This window comes from Schistocerca nitens, chromosome 5, assembly GCF_023898315.1.
Source record: "Schistocerca nitens isolate TAMUIC-IGC-003100 chromosome 5, iqSchNite1.1, whole genome shotgun sequence".
In the NCBI taxonomy this organism is placed as follows: domain Eukaryota; kingdom Metazoa; phylum Arthropoda; class Insecta; order Orthoptera; family Acrididae; genus Schistocerca; species Schistocerca nitens.
The window spans coordinates 248838658-248854927 of NC_064618.1; the positions used below are offsets into that span (position 1 = coordinate 248838658).

A 16270-nucleotide genomic window follows, 5' to 3' on the forward strand; every position below is an offset into this window, starting at 1 on the left:
CTCTCCATGTCTCGAGACAGGAGATGGGCGAAGTCTGGCCATATGCTCGCGTACCATTTGCAATGTAAACGGCATTTCGGTCTGTCGTGCCCCTTCTTTATCGGTGAAGAATTCTGCAGGCAGTTGTAAAGGTTCACCATAAACCAATTCTGCGGTGGATGCCCTTAAATCCGTTTTCAATGCTGTGCGTAGGCCCAACAAAACTAGTGGTAACGCTGACGACCAAGATTGTGCAAAGCACATTAATGCAGCTTTTTATGTTCTATGCCAGCATTCTACCATCCCATTGCTTGTTGGGTGGTACGCTGTGGTGTGATGATGTTGGAACCCGCAGGTGTTGGCCAATTCTGAGAACACCGTCGATTCAAACTGACGCCTCTGGTCTGTGGTGACATGTAAAGGGCAGCCAAAACGTGCGATCCAAGATGAAAGAAATATACGTGCCACCGTTTCTGACATGTTCCACATCCTGGAGGACCTCCTCACTACGGATCAATTGGAATGAAAGTAAATCTAATCTAATCTAACCGATAACGGAATCGCCTCTGCCCATTTGGTGAAGCGGTCCACTGCAGTGAGGAGATAACGGTATCCTTCCGACGGCAAAAGCGGTCCCACGATGTCCAGGTGCACATGTGTGAAACGTTGTGTGGTAAGTGGGAAGTTTCCTACCGCTTTGTGCACGTGTCGTCCCACCTTGGACCTCTGACAGTCCAGGCACGTTTTTGCCCAATTACAGCAGTCTCTATTTATACCGGGCCACGCGAATCTGTCTGTCATTAGTTTGACGCTGGCGTTTATTCCCGGATGAGCCAGTTCATGGATGCTATCAAATAATTGTCGTCGAAATCTCTCAGATACGGTTTTCCTTGCGATACGTCACACCAAACTCGGAAGTGTTCACCCGCACGTTATATTTGTTGCAAGCGTAACCCGGACGTACTATCACGAGAGAATTTAGCAAGTTGCTGGTCTGTTTCCTGTGCTGTAGCTATTTCCTTGTAGTCAATAGTCTGAGAGATTGTTTCCAACCTAGACAGGACATCTGAAACGACGTCCTCACCTCCTTTTATGTGCTGTAGGTCTGTCGTAAACTGGGCGATAAACTCGAGTTGTCTAAGTTGTCGTGGTGAGCAACCATCCTTGTTCTTACTGATGGCCAAGGTAATTGGCTTGTGGTCTGTGAAAACAGTGAATGGTTTGCCTTCTACTTGCGGTCGGAAATGTCTGATGGCTTCATAAATTACCAGTTGCTCCCTATCATAGGCACTCCATTTTACTTGTGATGATGTAAGCTTGCGGGAGAAGAAACTTAGGGGCTGCCAATTGTTTTCCACCTTCTGGTGTAGAGCTGCACCTATAGCCTGCTGGCTCGCATCCACAACAATTGCCAGCCGAGCTTGAGGAACCGGATGTGCCAACATTATTGCCTGACGTAGACAGGTTTTGATCTTGTCGAATGCCATCTGCATCTCTGATGTCCACTGTAAAGGTCGTTTGCCTACTGCATCCTTGCCGGCTAGTGCTGACGTAAAAGGTGCTTGAATGGCCGCCGCATTAGGCAGATGTTGTCTGTAGAAGTTAACTGCTCCAAGAAACCGGTGTAGTTGGCGATAGTCGAAGGGGCGAGTCATCTCTTTGATAAGGTCGAGTTCGTCTTGCAGTGGGCTGATACCAGCTGCTGCCTCTGAGTAGCCCAAGAATGGCACCGGACGTCGTCGAAGTAAACACTTTGATTCATTGACCGAAATGCCATATGCCTCAATACGTTGGTAAACAGTCCTTAGATGTAGTTCGTGCAATTCCTCACACAACGAAAAAACCAAGATGTCGTCGAGGTACGCGAAGCAATATGGTAAACCTTTGAGGACTTCGTCAATGAAACGCTGCCAAGTTTGTGCCGCATTTTTTAACCCGAACGGCATACAGAGGTATTCGAATAAACCGAATGGTGTCGTGACAGCCGTCTTCGGTATATCAGCAGGTGCGACCGGTATCTGGTGATGCGCTTTTTTGCAATCAATGGCACTAAAAATGGTCGTGCCTGCAAGTGCGTGCGTAAAATCCCTGATATGTGGTATCGGATAACGATCGGGGATGGTACGAGTATTTAGTGCCCTGTAATCTCCGCATGGTCTCCAAGTCCCGTATTTATTCTTTACGAGGTGAAGTGGCGATGACCACGGACTGTCGGATCTATGGACGATTCCCGAGAGTATTAATTCTTCGAACTATGCCTTCGCTGCAGCAAAACGATCCGGAGCTAACCGGCGTGGGCGTTGAGACACTGGTTGACCGGGTGTAGTCATGATGTGATGTACCGTATTGTGCTTTATTGTCTGCCCACCAGACATGTATTCGCAATTTGCTACTTGCCTGCAATCAGATGTGGACATAGGGCTTCGTCCTAGGGTGCCTCTGATGCACTGTGTCCTCTGTCGAATACTCACTGAGCTAATAGATACCTCAAGTGCATAGTGAAACAAGAAATCTGCACCCAATATTGCGTCCGACACATCGGCAATTACGAAAGTCCATCGTAAACTTTCATGGAACCCGAGGTCTACGTCTATCCGACGTTTTCCATAAGTCGCTATCGACGTCTGGTTTGCTGCTGTGAGTTTCGACTGAAATGGAGGGAGCTTCACATCACAATTTCTAACAGGCAATGCACTAACGTCCGAAACCTGAGTCGACTACATAAGCACGGCCGGACTTAACGTCTGTAACAAACAGCCGATGGGACAGTGAAGGTATAGAAGAACGGTTACTCGCCCGTAGCTGCCCCTCGTCGATCTCACCTCGTAACAGTAGGCGCTGGTGCTCGAACTCGCGACCGACGGCGCCTAACTCCGGCCGCTGTCGCCATTTGGGTGATTGCAGGGTGATGTGCAGCGCGTCGCCTCGCTTCCGAATCGTCGATGGTAAACAGTCCTTAGATGTAGTTCGTGCAATTCCTCAGACAACGAAAAAACCAAGATGTCGTCGAGGTACGCGAAGCAATACGGTAAACCTTTGAGAACTTCGTCAATGAAACGCTGCCAAGTTTGTGCCGCATTTTTTAACCCGAACGGCATACAGAGGTATTCGAATAAACCGAATGGTGTCTTAGACACAATGTCATCTTCCTTGCTCTTCTTGTTTGTGCCTGTCTTGCCTCCGAGCAACGTCGATATCTGCTGCTTCAATCCGTCAACTTGTTTTCGTAGGTCATCCAGTTGTTGACAAACGTCCGGCTGTTGGCGTCGTTGTATCGCCGCCGTTTCCTGTGAGTCTGTACTGTTGTGTCCGAACACCACCGTCGACGTATGCGCTGCGTCTAACGAGGTGTAGACCTTGTCGGCTAATGAGATCAACGACGTGATATCTTGTGCGTCTGAGAGCGCCACAGCCGTTCTGGCAACTGCACACGCCATACATGTTGCAGTGTCGTATCTGGCAACTCGGTGTCGTTGACTAAACTTCGCAGGTGCCGCCAAAATTCCGAAGGTGACTTATCTCCTTTCTTTTCACCGTGCAATACTTGCTGGATACGTTGTTCCACTTTTGCGTGGCGGGCGGCTGAAGTATTATATCTGCGCTGATCGTTGCTGTTTTATTGTCAAGCGCACTAACGGCGATCATAAATTTTGTCTCTTCGTTTACAATGCCATGATGCTGGAAAGTCAGATCAAGCATTGCAAGCTACAGTTCATGTTTATCAGGTATGAACTGCGGTGGGCGTAATTTCATCTTGCTACTGTTCTCTGTAGAAAGGCCGTTTCTTGATGGCGCAGAAAAATTCAACACAGCGTTTTCTTGTTCTTCAATGTCGTAATTCCTCAATGTTCTGTAGCAAAATGTCACGCCGATCCGTAACACTCTGTGTGCCACGCGGACTCGCTGATCTCCTGGTAGACGAAATGGAACTGGGCTGCATTTGTTCGTTTACAACGAAATTCATCACGTCGGGGTCACCACCGTAGCCACTTACTACTTATTTCAATCTTCAGAAAGACTCACGAAGTAGTTAGGCTATAATATTTTTTTATTGCAACAAAAATGTCATATTAACAATGAATCAATAACAACAGAACTATTATATATAATCAAAGAATAAACAATCTATCCCTTGTGCGCGCCGCCACAGAATAATGCTATCCTTCACTGTGCGTCTACGGATGTTCTGCTGGCGACTCCCACAGACTGTATAAGCGTTAACAAATTACTAAAAACACGGCAGAAGAAAAGTGCAAAGCTATTCTACTTGTATTGTTTCTTAAGCTGGGTTTACACTAGCAAGTCGCTTGCAGAAGTTATTGCTGCAAGTTATTGCTAGCCTCTTGCAGCTGTGTTTACACAGCAGCACAAGAATTAAGCAAGATTCTTCCACAAATTCTTTGGCAAGCAACTTGCGTCAACAACTTGCTGATACTGTTTACATATGCTTTCAGTACCACTACGAGTGTGAGCCGAAGTGTAAAATGACAAGTAGGCTGGTGAGATATGCTGCAGCTCTTGTAATTGTAATGTAAAACGTGAAAAAGAAAAAGAGAAGTATTTGGGTTAGAGAGTAGATAATGAGAACATCGCAAATTGGTGCCTTTTGCAAGAACTTAGTATCGAGAGCATGGATACTTTTGAAAACTTTTGCAGAATGTCCTCAAATAATCTGGAATATTTGTTGATGCCCATATCAAAACGAGACACAAACTTCGGTACTGCTATTTCAGCAAAAGAACATTTGGTAGTCACTCTATGATTTATAGCTACCGGTGAGCTACGAATAAAATAGGCATTTCATTTATGTGAAACATACAACCAAAAAAAGTTTGAATTTTGAAATCTTTTCTCTGTAGGAGACTCATACAAGTCCCTAATGTACTTGTTTCATATTCCCGTCAGCACGATTTCTCTGATCGTACCCGATGTATGTAGAGCCATTTTTAACGTCTTGAAAAGGGAAAATTATTTGAAGGTATGTGAAAACACAATGAAATTAAATTTGTATTGAAATAAACTGCATTTTACAGAATGATGTGCTTATAAAAATGTTTTTTTTCTTCTAATGCTCATAAAATGGAAAGTGACAAGCTAAGTAAATAGAACATGTAATAATTACACATCGTCTTTTTCTAGACTCCTAAAACAACAAGCGAGTGGATGCAGGTGGCAAAGGGGTTGTGTCTTCAAGTTATGCTACTTTCTATGTACTTCTTTTATAGACGTGTCGAAATCGACGAGATTTCATTTAATGCGCTCATCTTCTTCACTATATCCTTAAAGTCTCGGTTATGCACGTTCCGTATTTCGGGGTAGCTCTCCACGGCTTCAATAAAATGTTCTGTATCCTGCTTCATCCAGCCCTGTTTCTTCCCCATTTCTGAAATTTGTTTGTAAGATGGTTGCATAAAATTAAGTCACCACATTAAGTAAAATGTTAAATATGAGTGTTATGCAGGCGACATGCTTACTATAACTTGCGCTTCCTACTTGCAGGAAATAGAAATAAATCCTAAAAGCTGCAAGTTACTTGCAGATACTTCTTGGGTGGTGTTTACACTCGAAGCGGAAAACGTGTGCAAGTCACTTCCGCAATAAATTGCTACGGTCGCAAGTCGTCTTGGCGATATGTTTACACTCGCAAATCGCGCGGAAAGTTCCTCCGCGGATGTAAATTGCTGCAGTAACTTGCTAGTGTAAACCGAGCATTAGCAGCAATCTATGTACTGATATTCCATTGACCACGGTTCGATATGTTTCGATATGTTTGATTTATTATTTCGATTATTTCCTGTCGAAGAAATTGTTTTTCAAGGATATGTTTATAGTTTACGTTCTTCTGACCAAAGATTGTGTAACTGTGGTTGAAAGTTTTGTTTATATTTGTAATATTGTTTGAAAATGAGCTCGGCTGATATAGTTAGTACGTTACGAAAATTCGATGCATACCCCAAAACTTTGGATGATTTTAGGATCAAAACATTTGGAGGCGCAACAGGTACTGCATCATTCCGCCACCGCGTTTGACGTTAGCTACAGGCATTACGCGTGTAATTTAATAGGAAATCCCTTGATTGCTGCACAAGGATAGCATAATATAAATCCTTTTTATTGTTAATGTATAACAGCCGAGAAGGCAGTTGACATCTGCAGGCAACATACAAATAAGAAAATTCTAAAGCCGGGTGAGCGTCCGTGACATGCTATGAACCGTTAAGTATGTCTGTAAATTACCATCATTCGTAATTAATAGCAGTGAAACTACCGATCGCCCAAATAAACGTATTTCACTTATACGAGTGTGTTACGGAGTTTAACGATCGTATTTGATGGATAATCACCGTAACTATGATACATGCCATCGTACCAGAAGATAACAAGGTGAGATGCTGAATACCCCTCTCCCTTTTTATCTTCGACTGAACTTGCCGATACCAGAACTTGACCTTGACCCTTAATGTAGGATTATGCGTCGTTGACATATTACATGCGCGAAAACCAAGAGGTCAGAACACTGACAATATTCCTTTATATATCTACAATTTTTTGGTATATAGAGTGTGGTGTAAGACTAATTTGTGTTGTACCCTAAGATACAGATTAAATTACACCATAACAATTTGATTGAGAGTTTGCGAACACTGAAAATGTGAATGCGTTGTCTTAATTGTGTTTACATACTGATCTACAGAGTAAACGGAAGTCTGGGTTAGATCCAAAGTTAAATAGTAGTGAGTTGAGGAGGTAGTTTCTAAGATTTTACTTGATCTGACTATTCTATGTCATTGGGGCAATGGGTTTGGACAAAACTGCAGTTTATCCAATTTGCTACTCTTCACAACAAATACTTGTGATTAAAACTTTATCATTAGTCTGTTTTTGCAATTGCTATGGTGATTTAATGATGTGTAATGCTTCGTCCTGCTGCAGCAGTGTTTCATGTGGTTTAGGATGTCATTTGGCATGAATCTGAACCTTAAATCTTTTAATTATATGAGAAGGAAATCCGCATAGTTTAAAATTATAGTCACTTGTTTACACTTGCTGTACGGGATGTGCACTTATCAAGACAGATTACAAATTTAATAGCTGTTTACTGTTGAGAAAATACACACTTAGGTTAGAGTTATTGTAAACTTACTTCACATACATGTACATTATTTAGAATTGTTTCTCATTTAAAACTCATGCCTTCAATATGCTTTATTACAAACAGTATCACATATTCTTTGTGTGTGTTTTGCTGCAGAGTGCGGAAATACCTCGGTACAAATATTAAAACACAACTAAACCTACAGTAACTGTAGTTACTTGCTGAATTGTATAGGCTTCTTATAGTGAAGTTGTAAACAGGGATTAAAGTACCTTGCTAAGTAAGAGACACCAGAAATGTCTTCTCTTCCTAAGACAATAGGGAAAAAAAAATACACTAAGGTGATAATAGATGTGGGATACCTCCGTTTGCTCGGTGTAGTGCAGCAACTTGACATGGCATAGACTCAGCAACTCATTTGGAGTCTCCTGCAGAAATCTTTAAAGAGAAATTTCTATTGTGTAAGCTGTATGGAGACTGGAATTTTTAAGATCCTACGTTAAAATCGTAACAAATTTATGAAGTAGCTATAGTAACTAAACGAGCTTGCCATGGCCTCTGAATGATATGGGAAGCAATTCCTGCTTTGTAACTCAATAATATCTTCTTCCATAAATTATACATGATTGATGGAATAATTTCTTTCAATTGGCACGGCAGATTTCCTTCCCCAGTCTGATCTTGGCTTTTGTCTTCATCAGTGGTGTGTAAAATGCTAATTTTCCTTCTGTCTTTCCTTCAGAATGCCTCCCTGGAGCAGCACCATCACATCTTACCCTTGTCTTCTGTTGGGAAACTAAATCTTGCCCTCCCACATCAGTCCTTTTCCAACAAAATCATCACTCATTGTGCAGTAGTCCTTCAATCACAGAATGACCTGTAGCTTGTAATTAATGAATCAGTTTTTGGTGGTGTTTATAGTTAATTCAGTACAATATTCACGAACTCGCACCAACATTGAAATAAAATACTTTGACCAAATTTGGCTGTACATTTAGCACTTACAGATGCTGTGGAACTACTCATATCTGTGCCACAAATCCAATGACAACCAGTTTTCCTATTTGTAAGTTTCTAAGTGGCTAACATAATTTGGCAGTTTCTTTAATTTCCATTTGGAATGGCCATTATTAAAACAAAATGATAGTTGTTGCAGCAAGATCTTTTCATGAAATTCTAATTATCAACTTTCTCCTCTGAATGCGAAAAAATTTAGTGACTCTCATCTACGTAGGATAAAAGACCATAATGTTAATAATAAAAGAGAGATCACATCTCACAGGGAAAGATTTAGGTTTCATTTTTCCCATGTGCTAATGTATTTGAGATTGAATGGTCAAGAAATAGTCTGAAAGCAGTTCTATGAATCCTCTGCCAAGCACTTAAATGTGAATTGCAGAGAATCATGTAGGAAAGATCACAAAATATTTTCTTCAAACTATTGATTCCAATAAAATTTTGTTTCTGTTTACATACATGCAATAACTTTGAAACAAAAATTAGAAAACAGTTTACAAGACCAGCTAGGCACCGTTGAAAATTTGTTAGTTGTGGTGCAGTCAAAACTACAGCACAAAAAGAATAATACTATATTGAAACCGGAATACATAGTGCTGAGTTATAAGTTGGAGAAATAGAAAATATTAGAGAGAAGATTTATGAGGAGAATTTTAGGTGTAATAAGCAGCACAGAATACTGGAAGTTAAGAAGCATTCCTATTCCAATGAACATATGTGCTGACGTGGCTGAATATTACCAAACAATGTGTTTAGTAAGTCATGGTTGCAAAGTACTGACATGGATTATTGGTGGAAGAATGGCAAAACTAGCAGAAATTGACCTCAGGTAAGATCAGTTTGGATTCCAGAGAAATTTAGGAACATGAAAGGCTATTCTGCCTCTATGTCTTATCGTAGAAGATTGACTGAAAAAAAGGCAAGCCAACGCTTATGACATTTGTAGATTTAAATAAAGCTGTGGACAGTGTTGGCTGGAATACACTCTTTATATCCATGAAGGTGGCAGGAGTAAAATGCAGGGAGCAAAAAGTTATCTTCTAGTTGTACAGGAGTAAGATTGTAGTTACAATAGTGTAAGGGCATGAAAGGAAGCAGCATTGAAAACGTTACTCAGTCTGTGCATTGAACAACCAAGGAGAAATTTGGAATAGGAATTATAGTTCAGGGAAAAGAAAAAAAAACTTTATAAAGTTTACCAATGACATTGCAAGTCTGTTAGAGATGGCAAAGGACTTTCAAGAACCGTTAAATGGAGTGGATATTGTCTTGGAAACATATGATGAAAATCAAAAAAAGTAAATCAAGGATAATGAAATATAGTCAAATTAAATCAGATGATGCTGATATTAGATTAGGAAATCAGAAACTAAAAGTGACAGTTGAGTTTCATTGTTTAAACAACAAAGTAACTGACGTTCGTTGAAGTAGAGAGGATATAAAATGTAGATTGGCAATAGCAATGAAAATCATTTCTGAAAAGAGGAATTTGTTAATGTTTAATAGAAATGTAATCATTAGGAAATCATTTCTGAAGGTACAGGGTGACAATTATTGAACTATATGGAAAAAAAATGTTAATTAGTTACAAACTACGGTGTGCACACGCTTTATTCAACATGTAAACATCACTACAGATATTCGGATTTAGGTTATGACATGTTTGATGTGCCTACCATTATTGACGATGACGTGGCACAGATGAGTAGTGAACTTCTGCACAACCTGCTGAAGTGTCGGAACATTGATGCCGTCGTAACCTCCTGAATGGCTGTTTTCAGCTCAGCAGTGGTTTTGGGGTTATTGCTGTACATCTTGTCTTTAATACAGCTCTGCAAAAAGGAGTCTCATGTGTTGATATCTGGAGAATATGGCGGCCAATCAAGGCCTGTGCGAGTGGACTCTGAGTACTCCAGTGCCAGAATGCAGTCCCCGAACTGCTCCTCCAGGACATGAAATACTATCCTGTTTCTATGTGGTTGAGCTCCATCTTTCATGAACTACATCTTGTCGAAATCAGGGTCACTTTCGATAATGGGGATGAAATCATTTTCCAAAACTTTCACATACCGTTAGGTAGTCACTGTGCCATCAAGGAATATCACACCAATTATTCTTTGTCTGGACATTGCTCACCACAAAGTCACCCATTGAGGGTGAAGATACTTCTTCATCACAAAATGCGGATTCTCAGTGCCTCAAATGCATCAATTTTGCTTATTGACGAACCCATCCAAATGAAAGTGGGCTTCGTCACTAAAGCAAACCATATACGTTTACTAATTCCCATCATGCCCTACAACCAACTGTGCAGTTTGAGCATCCTAACACAAACCATACAGAGGTTATGACAATTTTATTTCATATTGTTCAATAATTGTCACCCTGGGTTTGTATTGACTGTAGTATCTATCGTATGGAAGTGAAAAGTGAGAACAAAAATTTTTGAATGAGGTGCTAAAGAAGAATGTTGACAATTAGATGGATAGATCAAGTAACTAATGAGAAGGAACTGAACTGAACTGAGAAAAAAGGAAATACGGCACAACTTGACTAAAAGATAGGATCTGTTGATAGAACACATTGTGACACATCAAGGAATGATCAGTTTGGAAATGGAAGGAAGTGTGGGGCATAAAGATTGTAGGGGTAGACCAAGGCTTGAATACAGTGAGCAGGTTCAAATGGATGTAAGTTACAGTAGTTATGCAAATGTGAAGAGGCTTGTGTAGGATAGTCTTGTGTAGAGAACTGCAACAAACCAGTCTTCAAGACTGAAGACCACAACAATAATATGATTAACTAAAACAAAATACAGAAACAATGACGAAAATATGATTTTTGGTACCTCTATGTAGGATTAAAGAGAACAGGCTGTAAAAACAATCTTCAAGTACCAGTGAGAAAATAAGAACAATTGGGATCAGAGAACTTAAAGAAGATTTAGGAATACACAACATAAAAGTGGAAGATGCAGATATTTTCTGAAGGAAAGTATTAAATTTAGAAGGATCCATAACAGAAGCACAGGTGTGAAGTTGCAGTTGTCTGAAGAAAGATACAAGAGACACAGTGCCCCACTGCAGACTGCTAACAGAGATCCAAGCATATGGATTAGCCTGGATATCCACTGGGGCTGTATTAATCCCACAGACAGGTTGTCTGTATCATAATACAACAATGGCCAACTGCTGAAGCTCATTTACTGCATCCGAGTAACATTGGTGGCAGCCAGTCATTCACTGGGCATTTGAACCCTGGGGGATAACTGAACTGCTTGATTGGGCAGGGGAAAGTGATAAAGTGATTTGTACCTTCTAGTAAATGTATACTTCATGAGGCAAAGAACTGAACTAAACCGAAGGGAGATCTGAATTGGACCTATACTACACAGACGAAGCAGATTGGGAGAATTTCATCACTTACATGAAGAACTGAAGAGAGACTAGGGAAAATTTTTATTCACTATGGAATAAACAAAGAAACATTTCACTGTATCCTTACAGGTAACCATCATGCAATTACGAAATTGTCAAATTTCAGGGAAACTATACAATCTGAGGAATGTTTGGCTTTAACATTGAGGTAAGTTGTATACACATTTAATGGTCTCAAAAGAAAAAAGTGTCCAGTCGGCAGAAGGCCTGCTGATTGTTTCATTTGAGTTAACATTTTGGCCTGTTCTCATTCACAAGACTTTTCTATGTCCATAGGTGATAATGAAGTACAGAATACACACAGACCCAAACAGCAACAAATGCTCTTATGCAGCACCTGTGCCTGACTGTGTCCGACCAATCCCATTTCCTTGGGATCCGTCTGTTAGCTGGTCGTGTACAGCCTTACATGGCTGACTTGATCGTGTGCTGGGTGCTCAGCCTTAGACTCTCTTTCTCATGGTGGCAGCCTTTGATGTCAGTCCACCTATTCCTTAGGTTCTGCCTTCCATTCTTAAAATATTCTTTCATTCACTGCCTTTTGGCTGAAGTATTTGCAATCCTCTTTTTGGGTTTGACCTTCATTTTCCAATTTTTTTCTGTAGTGTGGAGTGACTAGGCAAGAACACCTTAAATAGCACCAATTGCATGCAGTGTTAAAAGATTGTCGGCTTATGTTCTTATTAGTGCTCCAAAGCCAATGTGGTTGCCCATCTGTCATTGTGGGATTGCCATGTACCCTTTTGGTTGAGCCCCCTGACGATACAGGGATCATATTGCTGGTGCCTGAGCTACTAACTCACCATGCGTACCAAGGAATAAATGCCTGTCTTCTTGATGTATCAGGACTCCTGGCAGTTGCCTTCCAGGAATCGAAACTTGAACATGGACAGTTAGAAATCCTACTTTTCCTACTCTGGCTACCCCATGGGAAGAGGTACAAGCCAGACATCTAGGACTGAAACAGTTTATTCAGTACTTACTGCATACTTTAACTGATGAGGATACTTTTACTGTGGCAAAGCCATTATTTGTTGTGGAGTGTATTGAAGATAAGCTTGGAGAAGTTGAATCATTAATGAAACATGCAATGGATTGTTATTGATAATGCCTCTTCTGCTGCACATTCTACAGATCTTCAGGTATTTGTCTCCCAGGGGCCTCATATTCCTTTCGTGAGTATATGCGTGGCGAGCACAGAGCCCCAAGCTATTACACCCTTCCTTCTTTCCCAGGCCGTATTTTCTTTCCCTTCCCCTCCTTTCCTTTCCTGTTCTTGCTCCTTTCCCTCTGCACTCTCCTCTCCCTCTCTTTGTGTCCTTGTTTATGTTGGCCCCGCTATCCTCCTGGTTATGTTGGCTTTGCAATTTGGTTTTTTTGTGTATTTACCTCATCCTTTTGGCCTTCTCTGCTCCCCCTCTGGGGTTTGACCTCCATTACTAAATTCCTGTTCTGTAGTATGAGCCATTTGGGGAAGAGCACTTTACCTAGTGTCTCTGGCTTATGCCCTCGTAGTTCCTTCCATCTTTTCCTTCACGTCGTTGTCTGATGCTAGGGTACATAGCCAGCATGGTAGCCAGCCCGTGTGGTGGGGTCGCTATGTACCCTTTCGGTTGAGCCCTCTGAAAACACAGGGACCACACTTCTGATTCTGATACCTGAGCTATGACCTCCTCATGTAAGCCCAGGAGTGGCTGCTTGTCATCCCGGAGCATTGGAGCTCTCACCATTGGCCGCCGTGGCAGATGGCCCTTGCTGTGGCTGAGTGGCGCCTGTGGGGAGAGTCCCTGATCGGAGTGGGTGGTATCAGGGCAGACGCTATGCAAATGAAATGCATACGGGTTCAAAACTCTGGCCGTTCTTCTACAGCCATCTCTTTGAATGGAAATGATACTTTTAGTGCTGCTTCTTCTGCTCCTTTGGCCTTCCCTTCCGTGGCTATCCCTGGGAGGAGGGTCAGGCTCATCGGCTAGGGGTGGAACCTTTCCCCCACTATCTGATTTGCACCAGGACTGATGGGGATACTTTCACCAATACCAAACCTTTATTTTTTGTTGAACTCATTGAAGACAAATTTGGCGAAGTGGACACTCTGAACGAGATGTGGTCGGGTTCATTGTTCAAAACTGCTTTAGTCTGCAGTGCCTGTGACCATATTGGCACAATTCCTGTGTCCATAACCCCCCACCAGTCTTCGATTCTGGTTCAAGGTGTAATTTTCCACAGAGACCTCATCCTTCAAACTGATGAGGAATTTAGGAACAATCTATGATGGTGGAGTGTTCACTTTGTTTGGCATGTTCAGAAGGGCCTGAAGGACAATCGCATTGATACTTGAGAAGGTCAGGATTAGGGTTTATCAATGTGATGTGAAGCTGTACATCCCACCATGTATGAGACGTTTTAAGTTATTGTGTTTTGGACACGTCTTCCCCCTGTTCGCAGACCCCTCTCTGTGGTGACTGTGGACGTCCACTCCATGTGGGGAGTTCCTGTGTTCCCCCTCCTGTGTGTTTTAATTGTCATGGCAGTCATTCTCCATGTTCACCGGATTGCCCGGCTTATAAGAAGGAAAAGAAGATACAGGCATATAAGTCCCTTGATTGTCTAACCTACACTGAGGCTCATAAAAAGTATGCACGTCTTCATCCTGTGTCAATGACATCTAGCTATGCTTTAGTTACATCTTCACCCCTTCCTCCCCCTTCCTTACTCCAGTCCTGAACCCCTCCCCTGCAGTTCCGACACCCTCCCCTCCGGGCGCCACTCCCCCTCCCCAGCTGGAGAAGTGTCCCACTTCTTTGGCGTCTGCAGGTCAAGGGTGCCCCTCCCGGGACCCCCCTTCCCAGCACCTTCCAGGCGAAAGGTCTGCTGCCATACAACGACCATGAGAACTACGGTCTGTGGGCCCCCAGGTCGCCCGCTCTCATTCTGTTCGAGATCTTGCTGCAGCTGGCTCCCTTTTGGAGCACAGCCCTCCTCGATCTCAAACAGAAAAGAACAAGAAACATAAGTTCTGCGACAAGGAGCCTCTGATGTCAGCAGAGGTCCCGTCCCCACCTTCGCAACCTGACTCTGACCTGCAGTTTGTGGATGTCACCCTCTCCTTGTCAGTGACGGATGGTGACCCGGCAGCATGACTGGTTTTAGCCTGTTCACCCATTTGTATCATCGTTCTGTGATTACCCATTGGAATTGTAATGAATATTACCACCACCTTCTGGAGTTGTAATCCCTTATTTCGTTTTACTCTGCAGCTTGTGTGGTTCTACAGGAATTTCATTTTACTGGTTATCACTCACCGACCCTCCATGGGTTCCATGCTTTCTGTTGCAATCAGGTCAGCCCCCTGCGGGCCTCTGGTGGCATTTGTACATTGGTCCGTACGCATGTTGCTAGCACGTGGAATCCTCTTCAAATTACATTGGAAGCAGTTGCTGTTAGGGTCCATGTGGACTCTGGGGTCACAGTTTGCAATCTTTATCTCCCTCCTGACAGGACTCTTACACCTGCTGCCTTAACTGCTCTTCTTCAGCGACTTCCTCCTCCCTTCGTCCTTCTCGGGGATTTTAATGCTCATCATCCCTTGTGGGGCAGTGCATTTCCATCTAGTCAGAGTCTTCTCATAGACCAGTTTCTTGCAAATGTCGTTTTTTCTCCCTCTTTGTAGGGTTGTATTGATGACGTCCTCCGTGACGTGTCTGATATGATTGTTTTCTCTGCTAGCCTTGCTATCCCACACTCATCTGGATCATGTCACTGCTGGCAACTCCCATGGTGGAGTACGGCCGCTGCCATTGCCATCAGTGATTTCCGTCAAGCTTTTGCAACATCTTAAGAGGCACCCATCCGCTGTCAATCTTATTACCTTTAAACGCCTTCACACTAAAGCGTGTTACTTAATCAAACAGAGCAAATGGGTGTGTTGGGAACACGTTGTTTCTTCCCTCGGTTCTACTGTCCCTCTGCCATGGCTATGGGCTACACTTCGCTCTATCCAAGGTTACCATCGCCAGTCTACCCTTCTGGGCCGTGCCCGCCCAGATGGTCTTTGCACGGACCCGTTAATTCTCGCGGAACATCTTGCAACCCATTTTGCATCAGCATCAGCCTACTATCCGGCTGCTTTCCTTCAACAGAAACAGGAGGCCAAAGCTTCCACCTTATGTTTTACCCCTTGTCAGTCAGAATCTTACAACAAACCTTTTACTGAATGGGAACTTCTTTCCACACTGTCTTCTTCTCATGATACGGCCCCTGGCTCAGACTCCATTCATAACCAATTGCTTCAACATCTCAGTGCTCCACAACGACAACATCTTCTCCAGGTCCTTAACTGTATTTGGCTCCAAGGTGACTTTCCTTCTCAGTGGAGGGATAGCATCGTGGTTCCCATCCTTAAGCCTGGTAAGAACCCCCTGTCTGTTGAAAGCTATCGACCAATTAGTCTGACAAACATTTTTTGCAAGTTTCTTGAATGGATGGTAGCCCATCAGCTCAATTGGGTCCTCGAATCTCGGGATCTGTTGTTGCCTTACCATTGTGGCTTCCGAGAGGATGGTCTCCAATTGATTATTTATTTCACTTGGAATCTGCAGTTCGGCAGGCTTTTTCCCAGCACCGCCATTTGGTTGCACTATTTTTTGACCTACGCAAGGCCTATGACACGGCTTGGCACCATCACATCTTACACTTCATGAGTGGGGTCTTCGGGGCCCTCTCCCGATATTTATCCACCAGT

At 42.7% G+C, this 16270-nt stretch overlaps 1 protein-coding gene across 2 annotated transcripts in view; it reads left to right on the forward strand.

Annotated features, from left to right (window-relative positions):
- Positions 1-5805: 5805 nt before the first annotated feature.
- The window catches only part of LOC126259465 (endoplasmic reticulum-Golgi intermediate compartment protein 3), a 106881-nt gene continuing 96416 nt past the window's right edge, over positions 5806-16270 (forward strand). The window contains exon 1 of one of the 2 annotated variants that reach the window (XM_049956295.1): positions 5806-5980. In XM_049956295.1, coding sequence (XP_049812252.1) covers positions 5884-5980 — 97 coding nt within the window. In that variant the 5' untranslated portion in view covers positions 5806-5883. The remainder of the gene's footprint in view (positions 5981-16270) is intronic. The other variant, XM_049956294.1, reaches the window with a different exon arrangement.